Source organism: Schistocerca piceifrons, chromosome 3, assembly GCF_021461385.2.
Source record: "Schistocerca piceifrons isolate TAMUIC-IGC-003096 chromosome 3, iqSchPice1.1, whole genome shotgun sequence".
NCBI lineage: Eukaryota > Metazoa > Arthropoda > Insecta > Orthoptera > Acrididae > Schistocerca > Schistocerca piceifrons.
Window position 1 is genome coordinate 205,746,958 of NC_060140.1, and position 23,855 is coordinate 205,770,812.

The 23,855-nt window shown below is 40.3% G+C and overlaps 1 protein-coding gene across 5 annotated transcripts in view; it reads right to left on the minus strand.

The window, feature by feature from the left end:
• LOC124788020 (dynactin subunit 1) overlaps window positions 1-23,855 on the minus strand; it is a 162,658-nt gene that overhangs the window by 94,709 nt on the left and 44,094 nt on the right. For all 5 annotated transcript variants that reach the window (XM_047255080.1, XM_047255079.1, XM_047255081.1 and 2 more), the window contains one exon: window positions 19,346-19,478. In XM_047255080.1, the coding sequence (XP_047111036.1) occupies window positions 19,346-19,478 (133 nt within the window). The remainder of the gene's footprint in view (window positions 1-19,345; window positions 19,479-23,855) is intronic.

Below are 23,855 nucleotides of genomic sequence, written 5' to 3' on the forward strand. Positions count from 1 at the left end.
TAGTTATGTATGCAAAAATATTATAAGAATTCAGATGTTTAACATAAGCTCTAACATTTCCACAATCTACTTTTCCAATAGCAACAGGAGAGGGTAGAAAAACTCCACAATAACTGTTTCATTCATTTTGCATAGTGCTGAGCAAGAGCATCCCATTAAATGAGATCTTTCTTCTGCACACATTCTGCCTGCGAAAGGTACACAAAAACCAGCACTTGTGTTTGGGTCACACTCTTCAAGCAATGAAAACAATAATATACAACAACAACATCATAATATTTCTTTAAAGCTGTGTGTCCCTCAAGGAAACAACTACTAATAATTCAGAACATATAGGAAAAAAATTTCACTAATTAGTACAAACGAAACTGGAAGAGGAAGTGACATCGGGATGATAAAATAAATAGTGCTAAAATTTATCCACAGGAATTGTTTGGTGTTTAAATGCAGTGCTAGAGGGCAGTTATATACTATTAACAAGAATATACACTGAACATTCTATAGAGTAGAGGTTTAGAGTAGTTAGATCTTTGACAGAATAAAACTGCCCAATGCTCATTTCTAAGCCTAATACCTGTTTTTTGTAGATAATACTCCACTGACAGAGCTACCTGAAATAACATTTAGATAACCACAGATTGTGAATGGGTGAGGCTACATAAACAGCTTATTATTCCCTGTTATTTATAAACATGTGCAACTACCATAGTGCAGGCACTTTTACTTGCCAGTTGGCTATGACAGCAAACTACCACAAACATCTGCTGCTGTGGGGAGAGGAGACATACAGGAGAACAAGCCCCCATCTCGCTCTCAGAGGACTGGCCATCTACAACTACGTCTTGTGCTTCTGTGAAAGCACAACTGATATATGGCCATAGGGATCATCAATCCTGTATTTTCTTGTGAATTTGTATTCTAACCTCCTAATGGACAAGGATTAGTTTCTTCACTCTTTTCAAAGTAAGGAAAGACAACAAGCAATGCTCAACACAAAGCACAGCAAAGCAGACAAAGCATCTGGTAATGGCTACTGTGCAATTGCTTTCCCAAGTTGGCAGTGTTGTCGACTGACTAGTTCAGGCTTGACCTCTGCCTGTATCTTCACAATTTTAACATGGAAGACATGGCAGCTGCAGCTGCAGCCGCCAACGGCCCTTATCATGACGTCAACGTCCGGTCTGCGCCAGCACGCCTTATCAGAGTGTTGCGCAACCGACCGGACGTGAATTATTCTGCAACACGGGCCTAGTAATACTAGGGCCCGTGTTGCCAGGATTTGAATGCGCGCCACTCAAATCGTGGCGCGCCACAGGCTACCCAGCCAATCACAAGCCGCGCAGCAGCGAGCGCGGCGGCTAAATAGCCTGTGGCGCGCGACTCAAATCGTGGCGCACATTCAAATCCGGGCAACACGGGCCCTAGTATTACTAGGCCCGTGTTGCAGAATAATTCATGTCCGGTCGGTTGCGCAACACTCTGATAAGGCGCGCTGGCGCTGACCAGACGTTGACGTCATGAGAAGGGCTGTTGGCGGCTGCAGCTGCGCCGCAGCACAGAGCGTCATTCGCTCTGCGAACGTCGAGGAGTGCGGACGCATAGCTGTGGGTGTCTCGCTGGGCGTTGGCTTGCTATGTTCACTTGTTTTAACGTGCCACAGCAATGCCTCGGCGACGTGCATGGCGACGTCGCTGGCGGCGCAGCTTTCCTGTGTATCGCAGTTTGAAAGCTATTGACATTGATTTGGCTGGACAGTTCAATAAACAACAGTTGATTGGAGGTCCAAATGTCTTTCGTACGTACGTACGTGTACGTACGTGTGTGTGTGTGTGTGTGTGTGTGTGTGTGTGTGTGTGTGTGTGTGTGTGTGTGTGTGTGTGTGTGTTCAAACGGCTCTGAGCACTATGCAACTTAACTTCTGAGGTCAGTTGCCTAGGACTTAGAACTAATTAAACCTAACTAACCTAAGGACATCACACACATCCATGCCCGAGGCAGGATTCCAACCTGCAACCGTAGCGGTTGCTCGGCTCCAGATTGTAGCGCCTAGAACCGCACAGCCACTCCGGCCAGCTGTGTGTGTGCGCGTGCACGTGTTTATGCTGCTGGTTGCAAACTGGTGTACTGCAGAAAATTCCAATCAAACTGATCTCATGTATAAAAACCTATCTTTACTCAAATCTTGTTCCTGATCTTCCCCTATCCACTATCTGCTTATGAAATTCAACATTACTTGAACAATTGAAAGCTGGAGTGATCCCACAATGATTTCTGTAACTATCTGTTAATTTTAAGCTATTAATCATACAAATTGTGTGTTTCTATTAAAGGTCATAGGCTTACATGTGTATCCATGACAAATATACATTTGCTTTTAATGAATTCGTTGCTAAGAAACAACAGTGTTAATAGCAAAAGTAGCAACAGACAGATATACTGAAGTTAAGATCACAAAAAATATTTTAAATATGCTTATATGTGTGTCCTAATTTCTACAGTTTTAACACTATATACGAGAGAGAATAATATATTCTTTGAACATTTTTGAAGGTAACTTTATCATCTCATGCTAAGCACTGTGGCTTTTCTGATTTATACAGCTCGTTAAATTCCCCCACAACTAAGAATCTTTTCAATCCTTATTTGTTGTAATAAGGACTGTTGGCAGATTAACATCATTCAAGACAAGGTTGTATAACAGTTTTGTAAGGTCTCCTTTGGTTCACCGGATTCCCCAAAGATACACTTGCTTTTCTCTATTGAAACTGTCAGACTGTCCTAAAGGAACATCCTTACAAAGGGATCACCAGCCACATCTGCAAATCACGCTTAAATGCCTTGCAGAGGGTTCATTGAACCACCTCCACAATAATTCTCTATTATTCCACTCTCTAACAGTGTGTGGGAAAAAACACCTATTCTTTCTGTGTGGGCTGCTATTTCCCCCATTTTATTATGATGATCATTTCTCTTCATGTAGGACGGTATCAACAAAATATTTTCACTTATGGAGGAGGAAGTTGGTGACTGAAATTTTGTGAGAAGATACCACTGCAATGGGTAGCACTTTTGTTTTGATGATTTTCACCCAAATCTTTTACAATGTCTGTGGCACTCTCTCCCATATTCCTCAATAATATAAAACTTGCTGCTCTTCTGTGAATTTTCTCGATGTACTCCATTAATCCTATCTGGTAAGGATCTCAAGCCACACAGCAGTACTCCAATTCAAGTTTTTTTATTATTGTAATTCCTAGGTATTTACTTCCATTTACAGCCTTTAGATTTGACTTATCTATCATGTCACCAAAGATTAAAAGGTTCCTTTCAGCATTCATGTGGACGACCTCACACTTCATTATTTAGGATCAACTGCCAGTTTTTGCACCATACAGACATCTTATCTAAATCTTTTTGCAATTTGTTTTGATATTCTGATGACTTTACTAGTAAACGACAGCATTATTTGCAAACAACTGCTCAGACTGTCTCCTAAATTGTTTATATAGATATGGAGCAGCATAGGTCCTGTGCTGACTGTGTCAATAGGCCACCATCTTCACAATATTTCATAATGTTCAAACACAATATATGTTCTAAACTCGCACTGCATATCGATGTTAACAACCTGGACCTGTAATGTAGAGGGTTACTCATACTACCTTTCTTGAATACTGGTGTGACTTGGGTCTTGGCGCTAGCATACTTGACACGTGGAAGAGCGGCTATGTGGATAATCATTTTATACATACAGTGAACTCGTGACCAATATATGATGAACAAATTCAGCTGTCTGGTAGTAAGGGGAAGAAAAGGGAAGATTAGGGTTCAGTATCTTGATGATGAGGTAGTTATCACTCAGTGTTCATCTCATAGACAGCTGCCTTCACCTGTAGCATGGATACATTCTGTGGAATCTCAGAAGTTATAACTTGTCTGTAGAAATCTGTAGCTAGAATTTTAAAACATTTTTATTCATTTCGTACTTTCTACTAGAAAAACACCAGTTATGATACAGATAGTGTTGGAACTGGATACAGAGATGCAACTTCAGTTCAGCAGTATTTATTGAAGAAAAGAAATTGGGAAAAAATATATTCAAATACATAGGAAATTGGATAATATTTTTATTTGAATTCCTTTCACAGTCAATTTGTGTCACAAACATTAAACACAAGATCATATTGAAATTTGGCATTCATAGTGCAGTGAAGTGGATGCACATGCCAGTTAACATGTACAAATGCCAACAAATTTTTCACTAATAACAAATTTTTCAATAATAACAATTTTTTACACTGCTGTCCATCATCTTAAAAACTATTCCAACTCACACAATGACAGGAATGACTCTTATTTGGACTGTCTCCCCACACCCAGCACATAGGACTAACATCAGTTCTGGATACAGCACTGTAGGTCCAACTTCATGTAACTGCATCATAAGCACCGGCAAAAACCCTACTCGAGACATCTTACAATTTATCGGGGCACATGTGTGTCCCAGCAAGTGGAAGAGACATGGGACCTTCAAAACACAAACTGCCTGCCTGCCTGCATTGCTTTATCTTCCTTTATCAGCTTCCTCGGCCTCATGTTTGTGCTAGTTTAATTGACTGGTTGTCTCAGTCCTAGCTACATCACCACCTTCCCTGTGAGAGGGCAGCAGGTTTCAGACAAATACTACACTCATCAATGGAGAGAATTTCAAGACACTGATATAAAGTCCATTCCAGATGTTCCCTTGCCTGCCTTTTTGTGCATCATGGTACAAGGGAATTAGTAATGGACACCCAGAGGAGAAATTCAGTGTGTGGAGGCAGTTAACATACTGTAATGGACAACATAACCTTCCTATGTGCCTCCGAAAAGGTGAAGAACAGTTCTATTGCTTTCTTCTTGGGGTAACAATGGGCTATAATCTATAGGAAGCAGTTATCAGCTTGTGTTGTTGACCACAAGCGACAATTATGAGGAGGATCTTCAGTGTTTTCTCTCTCATGATAGCAACTGAATGTTCATATGTTGTCGCTTTGATGTATGCCAATTCAGTGGACAACCTCACCTTGCTGACAATAATTCTTACCTTCAGTGACAGTGATGCACGATTTACACTTCAAATGACACTTCAACTTCTGCTGACACACTGAAAAGTGTATGCAAGCTGTGCTGTCTCATTCACACAATTGGAGACCCAACACTGAATGTCACTGACAATTATGTTAATTTTTACCCTCCTTAAGTAACTGTGTTTAGTGATTTCCTATGGTAGAAAAAGTAGAAGAAAAGCTGTTTACCTATGAAAATAACAAAGAGAATATAAAATGTGTTTAATCAGATTCTAGACAAACATTTTATATGATTTTGTTGTTACTTAATTTAATTTGCCATTTTTCTAAAAAAATTGTGAACACACAGTTTTGCCTTCTACTTTGAGTCAATGACCAATTATATCAGACTGAAAAACTTTGAAAAGATAAAGAAAATATCATGGAAGGCTTTTGTATGCTTGATTACATTCCTGTTTGCCATAAGAAATCTGATTTTCCATCACTGTAGTGGGGTACTGACTTCCAAGACATCACAATAACATAATTTTTCACAAATTTTAAATTAAAAGCAGGCTTCTACTAGAAGCAAACAGTAAGCTGCAACAACAGAAACACTATTAAACAGGGATTTTTTTCACTTTCACACGTTACAGCCCACATCACGTAGGAAGGCACTCTCGACCATAGAGGCGGAAGAGAAGTGAAGCATGCAGGCGTGTGGCGGCTGAGAGCAGGTAAACACTCCGTGTTGCCATGTGTCGAAGCAGACAACAATCAGATTCATTTATCTATGGTACATCATATTACACGTTCAAATCTATGGTGGGAATAATAGATTTTAAAACAAATTTCAATCAATTGTCTGTGAGAAAGAACTCTTACTTCACATCTCAACATTGGGTCCACTGCTGAGCAGCTTTAGTCAGCCTGACACTGGAATGTGAGAACAGCTGATGGAGCTCTGTGAAGCCGTTGAGTACAATGTTTCTCAAAATGAGGACTATCTAAGAACAGAGTCATCAAAAACTGCCTGCAATAATTGCCACTTATTGCGATTTGGACTGTATTATAAGAAAAAATTAATATAAACAAAATTAACTTCAAACTCAAACCATTATACAGGATGTTTCAAAAATGACCGGTATATTTGAAACGGCAATAAAAACTAAACGAGCAGCGATAGAAATACACCGTTTGTTGCAATATGCTTGGGACAACAGTACATTTTCAGGCGGACAAACTTTCGAAATTGCAGTAGTTACAATTTTCAACAACAGATGGCGCTGCAAGTGATGTGAAAGATATAGAAGACAACGCAGTCTGTGGGTGCGCCATTCTGTACGTCGTCTTTCTGCTGTAAGCGTGTGCTGTTCACAACGTGCAAGTGTGCTGTGGACAACATGGTTTATTCCTTAGAACAGAGGATTTTTCTGGTGTTGGAATTCCACCGCCTAGAACACAGTGTTGTTGCAACAAGATGAAGTTTTCAACGGAGTTTTAATGTAACCAAAGGACCGAAAAGCGATACAATAAAGGATCTGTTTGAAAAATTTCAACGGACTGGGAACGTGACGGATGAACGTGCTGGAAAGGTAGGGCGACCGCGTACGGCAACCACAGAGGGCAACGTGCAGCTAGTGCAGCAGGTGATCCAACAGCGGCCTCGGGTTGCCGTTCGCCGTGTTGCAGCTGCGGTCCAAATGACGCCAACGTCCACGTATCATCTCATGCCCCAGAGTTTACACCTCTATCCATACAAAATTCAAACGCGGCAACCCCTCAGCGCCGCTACCATTGCTGCACGAGAGACATTCGCTAACGATATAGTGCACAGGATTGATGACGGCGATATGCATGTGGGCAGCATTTGGTTTACTGACGAAGCTTATTTTTACCTGGACGGCTTCGTCAATAAACAGAACTGGCGCATATGGGGATCCGAAAAGCCCCATGTTGCAGTCCCATCGTCCCTGCATCCTCAAAAAGTACTGGTCTGGGCCGCCATTTCTTCCAAAGGAATCATTGGCCCATTTTTCAGATCCGAAACGATTACTGCATCACGCTATCTGGACATTCTTCGTGAATTTGTGGGGGTACAAACTGCCTTAGACGACACTGCGAACACCTCGTGGTTTATGCAAGATGGCGCCCGGCCACATCGCACGGCCGACGTCTTTAATTTCCTGAATGAATATTTCGATGATCGTGTGATTGCTTTGGGCTATCCGAAACATACAGGAGGCGGCGTGGATTGGCCTCCCTATTCGCCAGACATGAACCCCTGTGACTTCTTTCTGTGGGGACACTTGAAAGACCAGGTGTACCGCCAGAATCCAGAAACAATTGAACAGCTGAAGCAGTACATCTCATGTGCATGTGAAGCCATTCCGCCAGACACGTTGTAAAGGTTTCGGGCAATTTCATTCAGAGACTACGCCATATTATTGCTACGCATGGTGGATATGTGGAAAATATCGGTACTATAGAGTTTCCCAGACCGCAGCGCCATCTGTTGTTGAAAATTGTAACTACTGTAATTTCGAAAGTTTGTCTGCCTGAAAATGCACTGTTGTCCCAAGCATATTGCAACAAACGGTGTATTTCTATCGCTGCTCGTTTAGCTTTCATTGCCGTTTCAAATATACCAGTCATTTTTGAAACACCCTGTATTTGGTCAACACAACTTCTACTCCACACAATTTTTAAATATGTATAATGCATGTTTGTTGGTGTGTGTGAGTTTTAGTTAAATGTAAATCACTGTGTATGAAAAGAGTTACTGATAGCGGAAACTAGTGTTGTCAGTATGTTATTGTATCTTTCATTGCCAACAGGCATTGTTAGTGTAAACTAGCTCGTTTGATATTACAGTGAGAGACTGTATTTATGATCCACTGAACACACAAACAAACATCTCCTGTGAATAAATCAAGAGAATATCGATTGATAATGTCGAAAACTAACAATATTTTGACAGGTAACCCTCTCTGTCATTTTAAGGTATTTTGCAATTCATGCCTTGAAAATGACAGATGTTTACTTGTTGAAATATCAAGAGTTTTTGACGAACTTATTGGGCTGCATTCTCATGAAAAATTAGAGCAGACAATGTGCTGGGAAAAGCTTACTTTCTCCTTTGACAATATGTTTAATATGGGGTGTACCATTTATCTGATGACCGCCTGTGAGGTGCAGTAGATGCTGGGCAGTGAGTGCTCCGTTGCCCAGCGATCAGATTCCGTGTTGCCATCTACTGCTGTGGCATAGCATGACTACATTTAAAATATAAGCACATAAATTTTGTACTCACCCATGTCACACAAGGAGATGCTGGAACTGCGTGCCATTATTTTCCATGCATTTCTTACACATACTCAAGAAATTATTAATCACACAATGTAATAACCTCCGAGATATTGAATTAATTGATTCACAGATATTATCCTTGAGTTCCTCTATCGTGTGAGGATTTGTCGTTTTCACTTTGTCATTCAGTGCACCCCACAAATAAAAATTGCACGGAGTTAAATCAGGACTTCTAGCAGGCAAGATATTGTTACTAATCACTCTCACTTTCATCGAACACATCGTGAATTGCGTTCAAGGAATCATTTGCCATATGAGCCCTTGCCAAATCATGTTTAAAAAACGCAAAGCTTTGCTCTCTTTCACTCTGTCGGTCACAAAATGTTTTGCACATATCTTTCACTTTTAACTGTGTGACTAAAAAAATTGGGCCTACTATTCTGTCGCCACTAACTGCATACCACACCCCTATTTTCTGATCATGAAGGGGTTCCTCATGAAGCAAAACAGGTCTATTGGGAATTAAGATACCTTTGTAAATGGAACCAAGCCTCACCTGAAAACAAAATAAGGTAAGGATCCATTTCATCTTCATGCACTGGTTTGAAACCCATTAAAGCTTAACCCTGTGCACAGGATCACCAGTCAAAGTTCTTGTACTACTGATACTTTACAAGGCTTTAGCTCACGCAGCTTAGCACCTCTTTGTAAAGAGCTGCACAATATTTGTGTTTACTGCTAAAGACATCTAAGAGACATGTTAGGGGAATTTTCCAGGCTGTATGAAATGTCATCAAGACAAGCTTCTGTGAGCACTGTACGTCATCGTTTACACTTCCTGACTTTAACACTTGCCATTTCACGAAATTTATCCACTAATTTGTGAACTTCATCATGATTCTGAACTTGAATACCTGGAAACTTCTGTTCAAACAGTCTCTGAACAGTATGAGCGGACTCTTAGTGGAATGCGAGCATCATTCATCATGCATCGAATCGATAGGAAAGTTCTTTGCAAGCCCTGATTAGTGTGTCTGGAGTAATTGTTGTAACAATGCTGTTTTTGAAGTCGGGTAGATCACCTGGTAGTGGAGACACATGCCCATGATGGTTTATGAATCTCCAGAGATAAAAATCGCATGGCACCACATAGGGTGTGAACGTGGAGGTCATGCAAAACAATTTCTGTCATCTGCCCCTTGCAGCCAATCCAGCAGTCGGGCAGAACATCTTTTAACCAATTGGGTACTGGTTTATGCCAGTCAGACGGCACACCATCTTTCTGCTACAGTTGTGCGTTTCAACTTCTTCCAGTTGAGAAAAGAGCTATAGTTCATGAAGATATGAAACACCAGTTACAGTTGCTTGACTGTTAACCTTTCCGCCAGGGTATGACAGTTAAAATATCCCCTGGTGATTTGCTGACCCCCAGATGCGCACATTATGTGTGGTGATATTTCCACTTAGGTGAAATGTTAATTCATCACTGAAGACTACAATATTCAGAAAATCTTCATCATGCAGTAGCATTTAGTTTTCAAAGTTGGCACATGAACCGTGGTCTGTAGGCTTTTGAGTCTGTAAGAACTGCAAACAATCAGGACATAGTTGAAAGTATCTCCTTAAGAGCCTCCATAAATACCTCACTGGAACTGCTCGTTCATGACTAGCCTGGCAAACTGATATCTTGGCACTACTTGTGAAAGTCTCTCACTTGCTCAACGTGTTCTCCACTCTCATGGTAGCTCCATGCTCTTCCATTTGTGCAGTGGTATACAAACAGAACTATTTGAGCTTCTTTTATTTGTAATTGTAAACTGAATGTAATAAATGCTACAAAGATTTTAAACCCATATATTCATTTTGAACCAACCCGTACTGACAGTGGTGTGTAAGTGAATGCAAAACTGTGTCATCACATTCATATGCAAGAAAGTCAAATTACAGTCTGCAGGAGTTCTGCACAAGTCTAACTTAAACTGTGCGGAATATTTTCATTTTTAAGTAAGAGCACAAAATCGGCTTTCCTGGTGTTTGTGCTTGGTGTTTTCTCTGTAACAGCTGAAAGATAACTGGCAGGGTAATTATAATCACTAACTTCGAAGCAAGGTATGGTAAACATTGTTCAGTGAACCACTTCTTGAAACTGACAGCACTCTTTTCCAAATTGAAGTCACTGCTATTTTTCTTACACCTAAATACAAACTTACTCTCATGAACGAAACCAGAAGGTGAGAAAGCATCTGAGAAACTTTTCATATGAGAACTTTAAAACTCCTGTACCATCATACACTTTCCAGCATGTATTCATGGAATGATTTCAAATCACCCACATTTCATCAAAGCCATAAACTGTTGAACTACCTCCTCCTCTTGTATCATGCATCTTTATAACTGATGTGGTTCGTGCCGCACCTGTGTCACTTCTTTTAATCAAAAACTCTCTTCTTAACATATCTGAAACCAAGTCTTATAATCCTTTGCCTGGCATAGAGCTACCTCTGAAGCCAATTTTCTTATGCATAACTGTAACAAGTTCTTGTAATGTTGGGTATTCACTGCTTACATACATTTCAAACATGGGGCATTTTAAAATATCATTGTCAAAACCATCCATTTGTGTTACAAGGTTTCTTATGATTTAGATTTGCTTTCCAGGTGACAGGAAATAAAATTTTCCTGAAGTTTCTACAGCTGACACTTTTTTTACTATTCTCTGTTCTGTTGCACATACATGCTTCTGTAGTTTGTTCTTGTGTTTTCAAAATGTCAAAAATGAGAGTCCCACTTTCAGATTCACATTCCAAAAAGTTATAAATGCAGTAAATAAACCTACTCACTTGCTTGTGAAGCACTTCACATTAACTGCCATCACCTGATGTATTTATTTGGAAATCCCACTCAAACATTCACATATACACATTCACAGCTACACTGCTACAAGAAAAGAACATCGATATATGATTGAATAATTCAGTTGCTCTGAATTAAGCTACATTGTCAGGATGTACAACAACAGTGCAGCATGCACGAGAGAGAATCTCTCCGTCTAGTAACAACTCACAGCTAGCTGCTTGGAGAAAGAATGAATGTTATTGGCTGCTAACAGTTAACTGAAGGGGATGTGCTGAATGGCTGAAAACTGGGCTGCCTCCCTACAGGACATGAACTATAACACACTGACCACAGGATACACCATAGCAATGATGTTACAAAAGGCAGCCCAAAAGTCAGTGAGTAGAACTGCACAACAAAAATTTTACTGTTGCTTTAATTTTGCACAGTGTAAAATTCATTACGTGACAAATGTATCACCACCACCACCCAAAAAGATACTACGACTGAGTGAAACAGCAATATCAAAAATAATTCCCAGTATAGTACATTCTGAATCGCGCATATCTTGAAAACAGTGAGTGCAAGTGCAAACGTAATATTAAATCTATTATAGCCTATCTGCAGACTGTCTCAATGATAAAACTTATCTTATGTTCATACACAGACTTTTCAAAGTTGTAGAAGTGGACTACCTATTCAACAGACTGTAGATCTATCCCAGCATCAATAATGCTGGAATTAATTCAGAAGCTTTTAAATTAATTTTTACACACACACACACACACACACACACACACACACTGCACAACAGGCATGTTGTGTGGAAATGGTATCAGCCTGCCTTATTGACCTGCTTAACAGAGCAGCCAACACACCAGGAACAAGAAACGGTTTTTTTCGACCCCTGACGTGTAGGCTGCCCCACACAGCAAGCGTGTGCTGGAGTAGCAACAGCCTCCTTTTTAACCTGTTTTGGAGGGGCTTCAAATACAGATGGGTATGTCTCAGTTTAGGTTGACATGAAGACAAAAGGAGATGGAAAGAGAGGGGGAGGGCCAGGGGCTGATGGGCAGGGGTGGGAAGGAAGGGGGGCAGAGGCGGGGGAGCATGAGTTGGACAGAGAGATAGAGATAGAGAAAGGAAGAGATGGACACAGAGAGGGTGGAGGAGGCGTTTGTGCAATGAGTCCAATGCATATGTGGGCAAAGCTGCAGGGAAAAAGCTAGTTACTAAACAAACTCTCGTAATCTACATTTCTGACTTTGAAGTTAAAGAAAGTTTCTTTCTAGTTGCCTACTATCCTGCATCTCATGTGTCGATGATCACTCACAATTTGGAAAAGATGTAGGACTGTCACATCATGCACAATTTCTTTACTTCTTATAAAATTAGTCTTTTTTTTTTACCTAGGACAAAGCTTTCAAATCCTTTAAGTGAGGAAACAAAATAAAAATATGGGTTACGAATAATAGCTGAATCACATTCATTTTACTTACAACGTTGTAGTGTTTGCTTCTAATGTATGTAATTATGCTAATTAATGACTTAATACATCAAGTTTGAAAGAATGCCAGGAAAATAATCACCAAAAAATTAAAATAATTTCCAATCAATACAAAACGAACATACATACTACAAAGCATTATGTTGTCAAGACTTTCTACTGCTGCGCTACGGCTTGGTTATTGGCAGTACGAATACATTGTCTAGTTTATGTTCATTGTTGCTTGGTTTGTTTTTCTTCTATTTGGTTGGTTACCATCACAAATGACAAAATGGCTACTCCACAGCAGAAATCATTTTGTGTTCTGGTGTTTACAAAATATTATTCTGTGATTACAATGCAAAGAGGTTTCAAGTTGAGGTACCAAACTGATCCTGCACATGGGTGAACATTTGCAGATGGTATTGACAGTTTGTAAACACAGGATGTGTATGTAAAGGAGAGTCCTTGCCACACTTGTTTCTGATGAAAAACGCCCAAATGTAAACCGCTTTTTGAAGAAGTCAAACATAATCAACTTGTTGTGCCACTTAGGAGTTACAACTGCTTACAACAACAACTTGGTGCATTCTGAGACAGTTTGGTTATGAAGCTGTATAAGTTACATCTGTTGCAGGCTCTGCATCATGATGACAAATGCAAATGTGTGGAATTTTCTGATGAGCTTTGAATGTTATTGACAATGACAATACTTTCACACAACACATTGTGTTCAATGATGAAGTGACTTTTCACTTCAGTGGGAAAGTAAATAAACACAATGTTTGAATGAGGCATACAGAACCCACCTCCACAGACTGAACTTGTACAAGATTCACCCACTCAATGGGTTTTGTGTGATATCCCATTCATATGTTTGCAGCCCATTCTTCTTTGATGGAAACACAGAAATGGTCTGCAGTATACTGTTAAATTACAAAACTGGTTGTTTCTGAGGCTGAGTGTGGACACCATTTTTCAAGACAGGGCACCCCCTTACTTATAAAGTGCGTGAATATCTGAGAAACTCTACCAAGCCGTTGGATTGGTCGTCAGCCGGCCAGCCTTAGCACTTCTAAGCTGAACTTCATGGCCACCAGATTTGGTGCCCTGTGACTTCTTTCTATGGGGTTTCATTAATAACAATGTCTATGCACCATCACTACCACAGAACCTAGAAGAGTTGAAAGACCGCATCCCTAATGTCAGTGACACTGGACTTACTTACACAAGTATGAGAGGGATTCAAGCATTGATGTAATATTGTTTGTGTCATTGGTGGAGGACATATTGAACATACATACTCTAAACTTGACAGGTTCATAAATGTGTGACCCAAGTTTCAAAGCTGAGTCTTACAGTTTGATAAACAAATGCATTTGAATTGCATATATTCTTTTTGAAAACCCTGTATTTAGAGCAGTTGAAGATGGGGAGGCGGACTTGAAAAGAAATGGAAGAGTAACAATGAAATGAGGAATGTCTGGAAAAATTAATTTTTTTTTTTTTCAAATCAGAGATAGCAATCAGTCTCGAACACAAAGTCTATGATGAATGTGTATTATCAGTTCTAATTTATGGCAATGAGGCATGAGCTTCTAATTCAAAAACCATTAAAAGTTAAGGGTTGCTAAACAAGCAATGGAGAGATGCATATTGAGAATTAGCTGGATAAACATAAGACAAATAAATGGCTCAAGGAACAGACTAAAGTGTGAAACATAATTATGATTAATGAAAATGAAATTTTCTCAGGTAGTGGATGTAGCCAGATGCTAGACAGACCAAGGCAGTGCTGTGGCAGATTCCAAGAGATAAGAAGATATTCAGATGGTGACCAACTGGAAGGTGAATTGTGGCAACTGTCAACTGCAAGGTGGGTAGACAGTCTAGAAAACATTCGGATGCTACTTGGATGCATATACCCAAAGACTGTTATGCATGGGAAAGTAGAGAATGTTTCAAATCTATCACTGGATGGCTGTTGAACATACAAGCTACAAATTGTACTATTTACCAAATAGATATATGGTAGTCCTACAGACATATTAAAAAAGAAACCCTTAGAAGCTTTTATAATCACTGGTACCTCCGCCTGCTGCTAAAGTAGAAAAATGAGGTAAATATGTGAAGGGAACAAAAAGGAATGCGTAAATGTACAGATCATTTGAGACTATCAATTTTGGGAAATAAAATATCTAAAATAAGTCACATTAATAACAGTAGGTATGTGATGTTGGGTCACTTTACACCAAATAGAAGAGGCACTGAGCAATGCACAGGTATGCAGACAGCAAAAAAAGATTTTTAGCTTTCAAGCATAATATTTCTTCTGCAGTAGGAAAGATAGCACAGATTTACAGTTATACTTTTCTTTGACTGCTAACTGGTTCTTCCTGTCATGTCTCCTTGATGATTATGTCTACCAATAGATTTACAAATATTCTGTACAATCATTTTGGTACATATTAATTTTAATTCCTTACATTTGACACTTACACTCAAGGAGATGTTTCCAAGCAGCCAAGATGCTTTTTATTAACCACTACGTTCAAAATTTATTTTAGATTTGTTCAAATTATTGGACTCGGCAGTCAGTGCTCCCCAAACAAAATTCTAAATGTTTTCCAATTCTTCAATATTCTTTCTATACGTTATTCAGATTATGTGCAACACAACCAAATAGAAGTGAGAATGCAATATACATGTGTCAAAAAAAAAATAAATAAATAAATAAATAATATATAAAAACAAAGATGGGGTGACTTACCGAACAAAAGCGCTGGCAGGTCGATAGACACACAAACAAACACAAACATACACACAAAATTCAAGCTTTCGCAACAAACTGTTGCCTCATCAGGAAAGAGGGAAGGAGAGGGGAAGACGAAAGGAAGTGGGTTTTAAGGGAGAGGGTAAGGAGTCATTCCAATCCCGGGAGCGGAAAGACTTACCTTAGGGGGAAAAAAGGACAGGTATACACTCGCACACACGCACATATCCATCCACACATACAGACACAAGCAGACATATTTAAAGACAAAGAGTTTGGGCAGAGATGTCAGTCGAGATAGAAGTGTTGAGGCAAAGAAGTTGTTGAAAGACAGGTGAGGTATGAGTGGCGGCAACTTGAAATTAGCGGAGATTGAGGCCTGGCGGATGACGAGAAGAGAGGATATACTGAAGGGCAAGTTCCCATCTCCGGAGTTCGGATAGGTTGGTGTTGGTGGGAAGTATCCAGATAACCCGGACGGTGTAACACTGTGCCAAGATGTGCTGGCTGTGCACCAAGGCATGTTTAGCCACAGGGTGATCCTCATTACCAACAAACACTGTCTGCCTGTGTCCATTCATGCGAATGGACAGTTTGTTGCTGGTCATTCCCACATAGAATGCATCACAGTGTAGGCAGGTCAGTTGGTAAATCACGTGGGTGCTTTCACACGTGGCTCTGCCTCTGATCGTGTACACCTTCCGGGTTACAGGACTGGAGTAGGTGGTGGTGGGAGGGTGCATGGGGCAGGTTTTGCATCGGGGGCGGTTACAAGGATAGGAGCCAGAGGGTAGGGAAGGTGGTTTGGGGATTTCGTAGGGATGAACTAACAGGTTACGAAGGTTAGGTGGACGGCGGAAAGACACTCTTGGCGGAGTGGGGAGGATTTCATGAAGGATGGATCTCATTTCAGGGCAGGATTTGAGGAAGTCGTATCCCTGCTGGAGAGCCACATTCAGAGTCTGGTCCAGTCCTGGAAAGTATCCTGTCACAAGTGGGGCACTTTTGTGGTTCTTCTGTGGGGGATTCTGGGTTTGAGGGGACGAGGAAGTGGCTCTGGTTATTTGCTTTTGTACCAGGTCGGGAGGGTAGTTGCGGGATGTGAAAGCTGTTTTCAGCCACTTCCTCGTCCCCTCAAACCCAGAATCCCCCACAGAAGAACCACAAAAGTGCCCCACTTGTGACAGGATACTTTCCAGGACTGGACCAGACTCTGAATGTGGCTCTCCAGCAGGGATACGACTTCCTCAAATCCTGCCCTGAAATGAGATCCATCCTTCATGAAATCCTCCCCACTCCGCCAAGAGTGTCTTTCCGCCGTCCACCTAACCTTCGTAACCTGTTAGTTCATCCCTACGAAATCCCCAAACCACCTTCCCTACCCTCTGGCTCCTATCCTTGTAACCGCCCCCGATGCAAAACCTGTCCCATGCACCCTCCCACCACCACCTACTCCAGTCCTGTAACCCGGAAGGTGTACACGATCAGAGGCAGAGCCACGTGTGAAAGCACCCACGTGATTTACCAACTGACCTGCCTACACTGTGATGCATTCTATGTGGGAATGACCAGCAACAAACTGTCCATTCGCATGAATGGACACAGGCAGACAGTGTTTGTTGGTAATGAGGATCACCCTGTGGCTAAACATGCCTTGGTGCACAGCCAGCACATCTTGGCACAGTGTTACACCGTCCGGGTTATCTGGATACTTCCCACCAACACCAACCTATCCGAACTCCGGAGATGGGAACTTGCCCTTCAGTATATCCTCTCTTCTCGTCATCCGCCAGGCCTCAATCTCCGCTAATTTCAAGTTGCCGCCACTCATACCTCACCTGTCTTTCAACAACTTCTTTGCCTCAACACTTCTATCTCGACTGACATCTCTGCCCAAACTCTTTGTCTTTAAATATGTCTGCTTGTGTCTGTATGTGTGGATGGATATGTGCGTGTGTGCGAGTGTATACCTGTCCTTTTTTCCCCCTAAGGTAAGTCTTTCCGCTCCCGGGATTGGAATGACTCCTTACCCTCTCCCTTAAAACCCACTTCCTTTCGTCTTCCCCTCTCCTTCCCTCTTTCCTGATGAGGCAACAGTTTGTTGCGAAAGCTTGAATTTTGTGTGTATGTTTGTGTTTGTTTGTGTGTCTATCGACCTGCCAGCGCTTTTGTTCGGTAAGTCACCCCATCTTTGTTTTTATATATAATTTTTCCCACGTGGAATGTTTCCTTCCATTATATTAAATAAATAAATAAATAAATAAATATTTAAATCCATAAATATATGGATCTTTGACATCCATAACAACATATTGCTACTGTAAGGACTGCAGTGTTTTGGGATACCACAAGCATGTGAAGTACTTTTTACAGAGCCTGCAAATGGTCTGTGTGGGCAGTTTACCAAGCCTGCAACAGTCCATGTGGGAAGAAGACTTGAGTATAATGATTGAGAGTAGGGAAAAACAGTAGTAGGGGCACAGTCAACCATGGGTTAAGCCTTAGCTTCTGAATGGGACCTATTGCAGCACCAGTGTTCTTATCCCAGGTGGAATCACCTAGGAAGAATGCATGCCACTGCATTAGTTATTGGCGTTACTGAGAATGACACAGGGTACACAGAGGATGTTATATAGGTGATGCTAGGTGGTCTTTGTTCATGGTGCACATGGAGCTGCATCTTTATTGTGGGGAGTGGTGCAGGTGTCAATACACTTTTGGCTGGTTTGATGTGACCAACAGTGATAACTTCTACCAAGCCTACCTCTTCATCTTGGAGCAGAACCTACACCAATATCATTAATTATTTGATGTACGTATTATAATCTCTATTTCCCCCTACAGTTTTTGCCCTCATGGTAATCATAACCTGATGTCGTAATACATATCCTGTCATCCTATCCCTTCTTCTAGCTTGTGTTTTCTCTGTGTTCCATTCCTCCCCTATTCTATGGAGATCATCATATGAGTCCACCAAATTTACTTCATCCTTCTGTAGCACCACATCTCAAACACTTCAATCCTTTTCTTGGTTTACCCCTGCGTGAGTCAATTCCATACAATGTCTAAAATTAAGGCCCACATTTGATAGTTATAAGACTTCTTTTGGTAAAAAATTCTCTGTAAGCTTGTCTGCTTCACAATGCCACCTCTGTTCATCCACATTGCATGATTTAGGTTTCAAGGTAGCAACATTCCTTCAACTACTACATGATCCCTAGTTCTGGTGCAATTTTTGTGACCAATCTCATCCCTGCTACTCCTCATTACTTTTTTGGCTTTCATTCATTTTCAGTGTATATTCTGTGTAGACAGTTCATCCCATTTAAAAAGTCCTGCAATTCTTGGTCAGTGCCACAGAAGAGAGCAACATCACCAGTGAATCTTATCATTGCTATTCTTTCACCATAAATTTGAAACCCTCTCGCAAAGCTTTATTTACATAACTGCTTCTTCAATAAATATGTTGACCAGTAGACGAGAAAGACTGCATGCATGCTAACAGCCTTTTAAATCTGAACACTTTTATTATAAACTTACTTTGTTGTAGTTCCTCTTGATTCTTGGGTTATATGTAATGGATAATGGTCAGAAACAGCTTGGCTGGTGGACGACAACTTTTAACAAGAGAACACTCATTTGGAAAGCCCAGTTCACTCCCCAAAGTGAAATCTGATTGAAGATGAGAAAGAAAGGGGGGTGGGGGGGAGGAAGGGACCAGGTGGTGGTGGGGGATGGGGGGAGGGGGGGAGGGAGGGGGGGGGAGGAGAGAGAGAGAGAGAGAGAGAGAGAGAGAGAGAGAGAGAGAGAGAGAGAGACCAATCGATCAACCATGGAAGTAAAGCCATCTGCACAACTATAAGACAAAGTTTAGATTTTGTTCATAATACTGACCTCAATAAATGATGCCCTCTTTGAAGTAGGTTCTGATGCAGATGGCGTCCCTGTGTCCTTGCCAGAGCTCGATGGAGAGTCTTCTTTAGCAAATTCACTCTGACTGCGAGAACTCGCCAAGGACAGACGAGAACTGTGAAAAATATATATGACTGTCAGCAGGTATGTGCATTCTTAATGGAAAATGTAACTTAATTCCGATAAAACATTACACGGCATGTATTATTTTGGCTAATGGTTGCAAAAGGTTAAAATAGAGCTTTACTGTCTCCATTAGAAAGATAAGTTGGAAGTGATATCTAGAGGCTGTAGGCTAATAGCTAAAGAAAAAGAGCATCTATAAACATTGATTAAATTTTCAACTGCCAAGATTGCTAGAATCGTTTATTCATATGGATTACCACTTTGGCAATTCTCTGTTGCCATCTTTGGGTCTGTGTTTACATCATTAGAAAATCTTCTCCTTCAATAGATCCAAAGACGACAACAGAGAAATGCAGAAACTGGTAATCTATACGAACAAATGATTTTAGCTATATTGCCAGTTGAAAATTTATTCAGTGTTCATAATACTACACTTCACCTCCATGCTGACAGCATCAGAAGTGTGTAAGCACCTATAAGATCACCAACAAAAGATTCAATTTTCTTCCAAATGGTGTTATACTTTTAAGATAAGTGAGAATGATACCAATTTCCAGCTGAGTGTAAGTAAGTTACTGACACAGTCTTTATTTCACCTGCCACACATCCTGAATTACCAGCAGCATGAATTTTGAACTGAATAAAACCTGACAAATCTGATTGGAAGGCTGTCTGATAAATGCGACATCTTTTCAAAGACTATATGGTGTGTGTGTGTGTGTGTGTGTGTGTGTGTGTGTGTGTGTACACACACACACACACACACACACACACACACACACACACACACACACACACAAAGTACAGTGATAGTACTTACACCACAAATGACAGAAATTTCAGTAGTGGTGTAATGACACTGGGATCAAGATAGTATATATCAACACCTGAAAATTTGTGTTACAGGCAACACACCAATGCAAGGAAAGTATCAAAATAGGTGCTGCTTCTTTGTAGATGCAAATATCTATAGAACATGAACAGTTGGTGGACAGGACAAGACATTGCGAGGATCAAGTCAGTTGTTATGACCACATTCATTTGAGATATTTACAGAATTCTTTAATCTTTACATCACTCCAGAATTAAAAGATCAGCAGTGTACAATCATAATTCTTGCATTTATTTCATAATTAGTCTGAGACGGGAAGGATGCTTCACTCATTTTACAGTAGATCGTTTCTTCACACATTTCACACCAAAATGCCAGACAAAAAGCTCAGTGAGTTTTAGATACAGCGATCTTTACCAAGGTGGCAAACAGTTTCAGACCAGTCTAACAACATGGTACAGCATCCAACAGCTGGTAAGTACTGCCACCAAGCATGAATAGCTAGTTTTTGTCTTCTGTAGGGCTCAACAAGCAGTAAGTTAAGTTATAACAAGACATGCTAGAAAAGAAAGAGACTCAAACTTCTCATCACTGATATTAACTTCTAAACTGGTGACTGCTGCCCACATCAGTGCATTTTATGGCACACTATTCTTCTTGGTTTCCTTAGTATTGCTAGACCATATTCAGCACTCAAAGTGCCTTCTGTCAACAACAGCTCAGCCATATATAATTCTGATAGTACAAAAAGATAACTGGACTCAGTACTCTACTTGTGGCATTAGTTCAAGAACAGCCTCAAAGCTCTTTAGCTTCAGAGATTTATCTCCCATAGAACAGTAAGTGTCTGCCTATACTCTTCTTAGATTTTTTTTCCTTTGTCAATGAACATACCAACGAGTCCTTACCGAGCAAGGTGATGCGGTGGTTAGCGCACTGGATGTGCATTCGGGATGACAACAGTTCAAAACCCACGTCTGGCCATCCTGATTTATGTTTTCTGCAATTTCCCTAAATCACTTCAGGCAAATGCTGGGACGGTTCCTTTGAAAGGGCACTGCTGACATCCTTCCCCAATCTGACGGGACTGGCAATATGGGTGCTCTAGACCAGTACCAAGATTGACAATACCCAGAAGGTAAAGTAAGTTACCATACATCTTATTCATTCTTTTTATTTCTCCAGTCCTACTCCCTTTAAAAGGATTTTAAAACATTCTGACAGCTAGAGATACAGTTTGCTTTTTTGTGTTAAATTGTCATCAGTGCTACTCCAACAAAGCATTTACGTTATAACTTATTTTCAAGACTGTACGCAGTTGAAATTGAAAACTGGATAATATGCCATTTTTGGCACTTATACATTCTATTTATATTCCAAACCCATCTTCATCACAGTCTCAGCCTTTATCTGTTTACAAATAGGCAGTTTTAGGCTTGCCTGTCAGCTTTTCCATGGCATGCCATGTCAGCACCAATAGAAGAGTAATAATTGCTGAATGTCTATTCAGGCTGGTCATGCGCAATTAAAAAAGTAATTTATAGTGTAAATGTTACAGATGAGCATTACTTATCATATTTTGTATACTATAACACAACACAGCTAATGTTAATGAAGGAAACTGCATAGCAGTTACCTGCAAACTTGATTTTCCCCAGTAGCATTCTTAGAGACATTTAGAAAGATAATCCTAAGTAAATGCAGATACAATTTCCACAGAAATGTAATAACAGTAAATATTTTTAAACAAATCCACAAACCTATTAGGATATCACAATTTTACTATCATATATGTATAGTGCGCGTGTGTGTGTGTGTGTGTGTGTGTGTGTGTGTGTGTGTGTGTGTGTGTGTGTGTGAGAGAGAGAGAGAGAGAGAGAGAGAGAGAGAGAGAGAGGGAGGGAGAGGGAGGGAGGGGGGGGGGGGGTGGCAAGAAGTGAAGTGGAAAATGAATACAACAGGAAACAAAGGACTACAACAGGAAATAAAAAAAGACAAGTGCCACAATATGCCACACAGGAAATACGAAAAAAAAATAAAAATAAAAATAAAAAAATAAAAAATAAATTAATCAAGCAGAATGAAGAATATCCGTTTGTGCATGTAGGGGGGAGGAGGCCTGGTGGTAAAGAGACATGCTACAACATGAATACAACCCTACTCTTCTATTTTCCCACTTTCACCAACCTTCTGTTAGTCAAGTTCCATCTTCATCTATTTGATTACGAAACAGTTCATGATATGTTGTTTCATGCACAGTCTCACCACTATCTGCTCGAGTTTCATTGCTGACACAGTTAACTCCATCAAAGAGAAAGAACAACATGTGAAATGAGTAATACAATATACCAGATGACATGCTATTATTCTTCTGCTTTCCGTACTGCTATGGTAAGCAGATGGTCGGGATGAATTAGCACATGAAAAGTCTCCTCTCTGGTAGCCCTGTTGAGAATCTTATGTGCTTAATACCACCTACCAGGTATATCTTCAACACCAGTACTGTAGAACTAAAATTTTGGAAATTACTCAGCAGCACACACATATCTGAAATGTCCATTTACCATCAATATACTGTAATCTCTTCAGTTGTCAACTACTTTTGTGCTTTTGTTCTCTTCCACCGTCATTTTTGCATTCCAGAGTCAGATGTGCCTCTCATTCCACACTCCCAAATTCTTCTTCTGAATGCTTCCTATTTATTCATTTACCTCCTGTTTTCTCTCTTCTGTGTTGTACTTTATCTGCATTATTTGTTCCAAATGTATTACTCTTGAAATGAACCTTTTGCCTCCAAACTTCAGTTTTCTTACCTCATCATCTGCTAGCATTTCTGTGTTTATTTGCCTCTCCTTTAGTACTATTTCATTCTACCTCCCCCACAGCACTTGTGCCACAGTTCCACAAATTCACACTAATCTCTCTGGTTCATTGTCTTTCCATTGATACCATAACAGCTGGATTGTGTTGTGATTACATTTGTTAGTGATTTTTCAAAATGTTTAAGACAATCTCTGAGCACACACACTGTGAAAAGCATTTTGCAATACAGTTTTTCAATGCAAAGAATGTTATTAAGCCTACCAAAATTCATCGTCAACTTTTGGAGATTTATGGTGAAAATATAATAATGGATGGACTGGTAAGAAAACGGGCAGGACAATTCAGTGTTTGACGAACCAATGGAGTGGGCAGCCTTCTGTTGTCAGTGATGGTTTGGTTGAGAAAGTGAATGAGAAAATTCATGAAAACAGTTGGTCCACAATATGAATATTTTGTATTGAGTTTCCATAAATTTCAAAAACTGTTTTGCATGAGGTTTCACAAGTAGCTTAAATTTTCACAAACTGGGTTCCCGATGGATTCCAAACATGTTTACACATGTCCACAAAACAAAGCAACTCGCTTTGACATTTCTTACAAATACAGTAATGAGTTAGATGAATTCCTAAACAGACCTGTGACCAGTGATTATCCTCCACCTCCGCAAAAAATTCAAAACCATGTTGTCAGTACAAAAAAATCATGTGCACT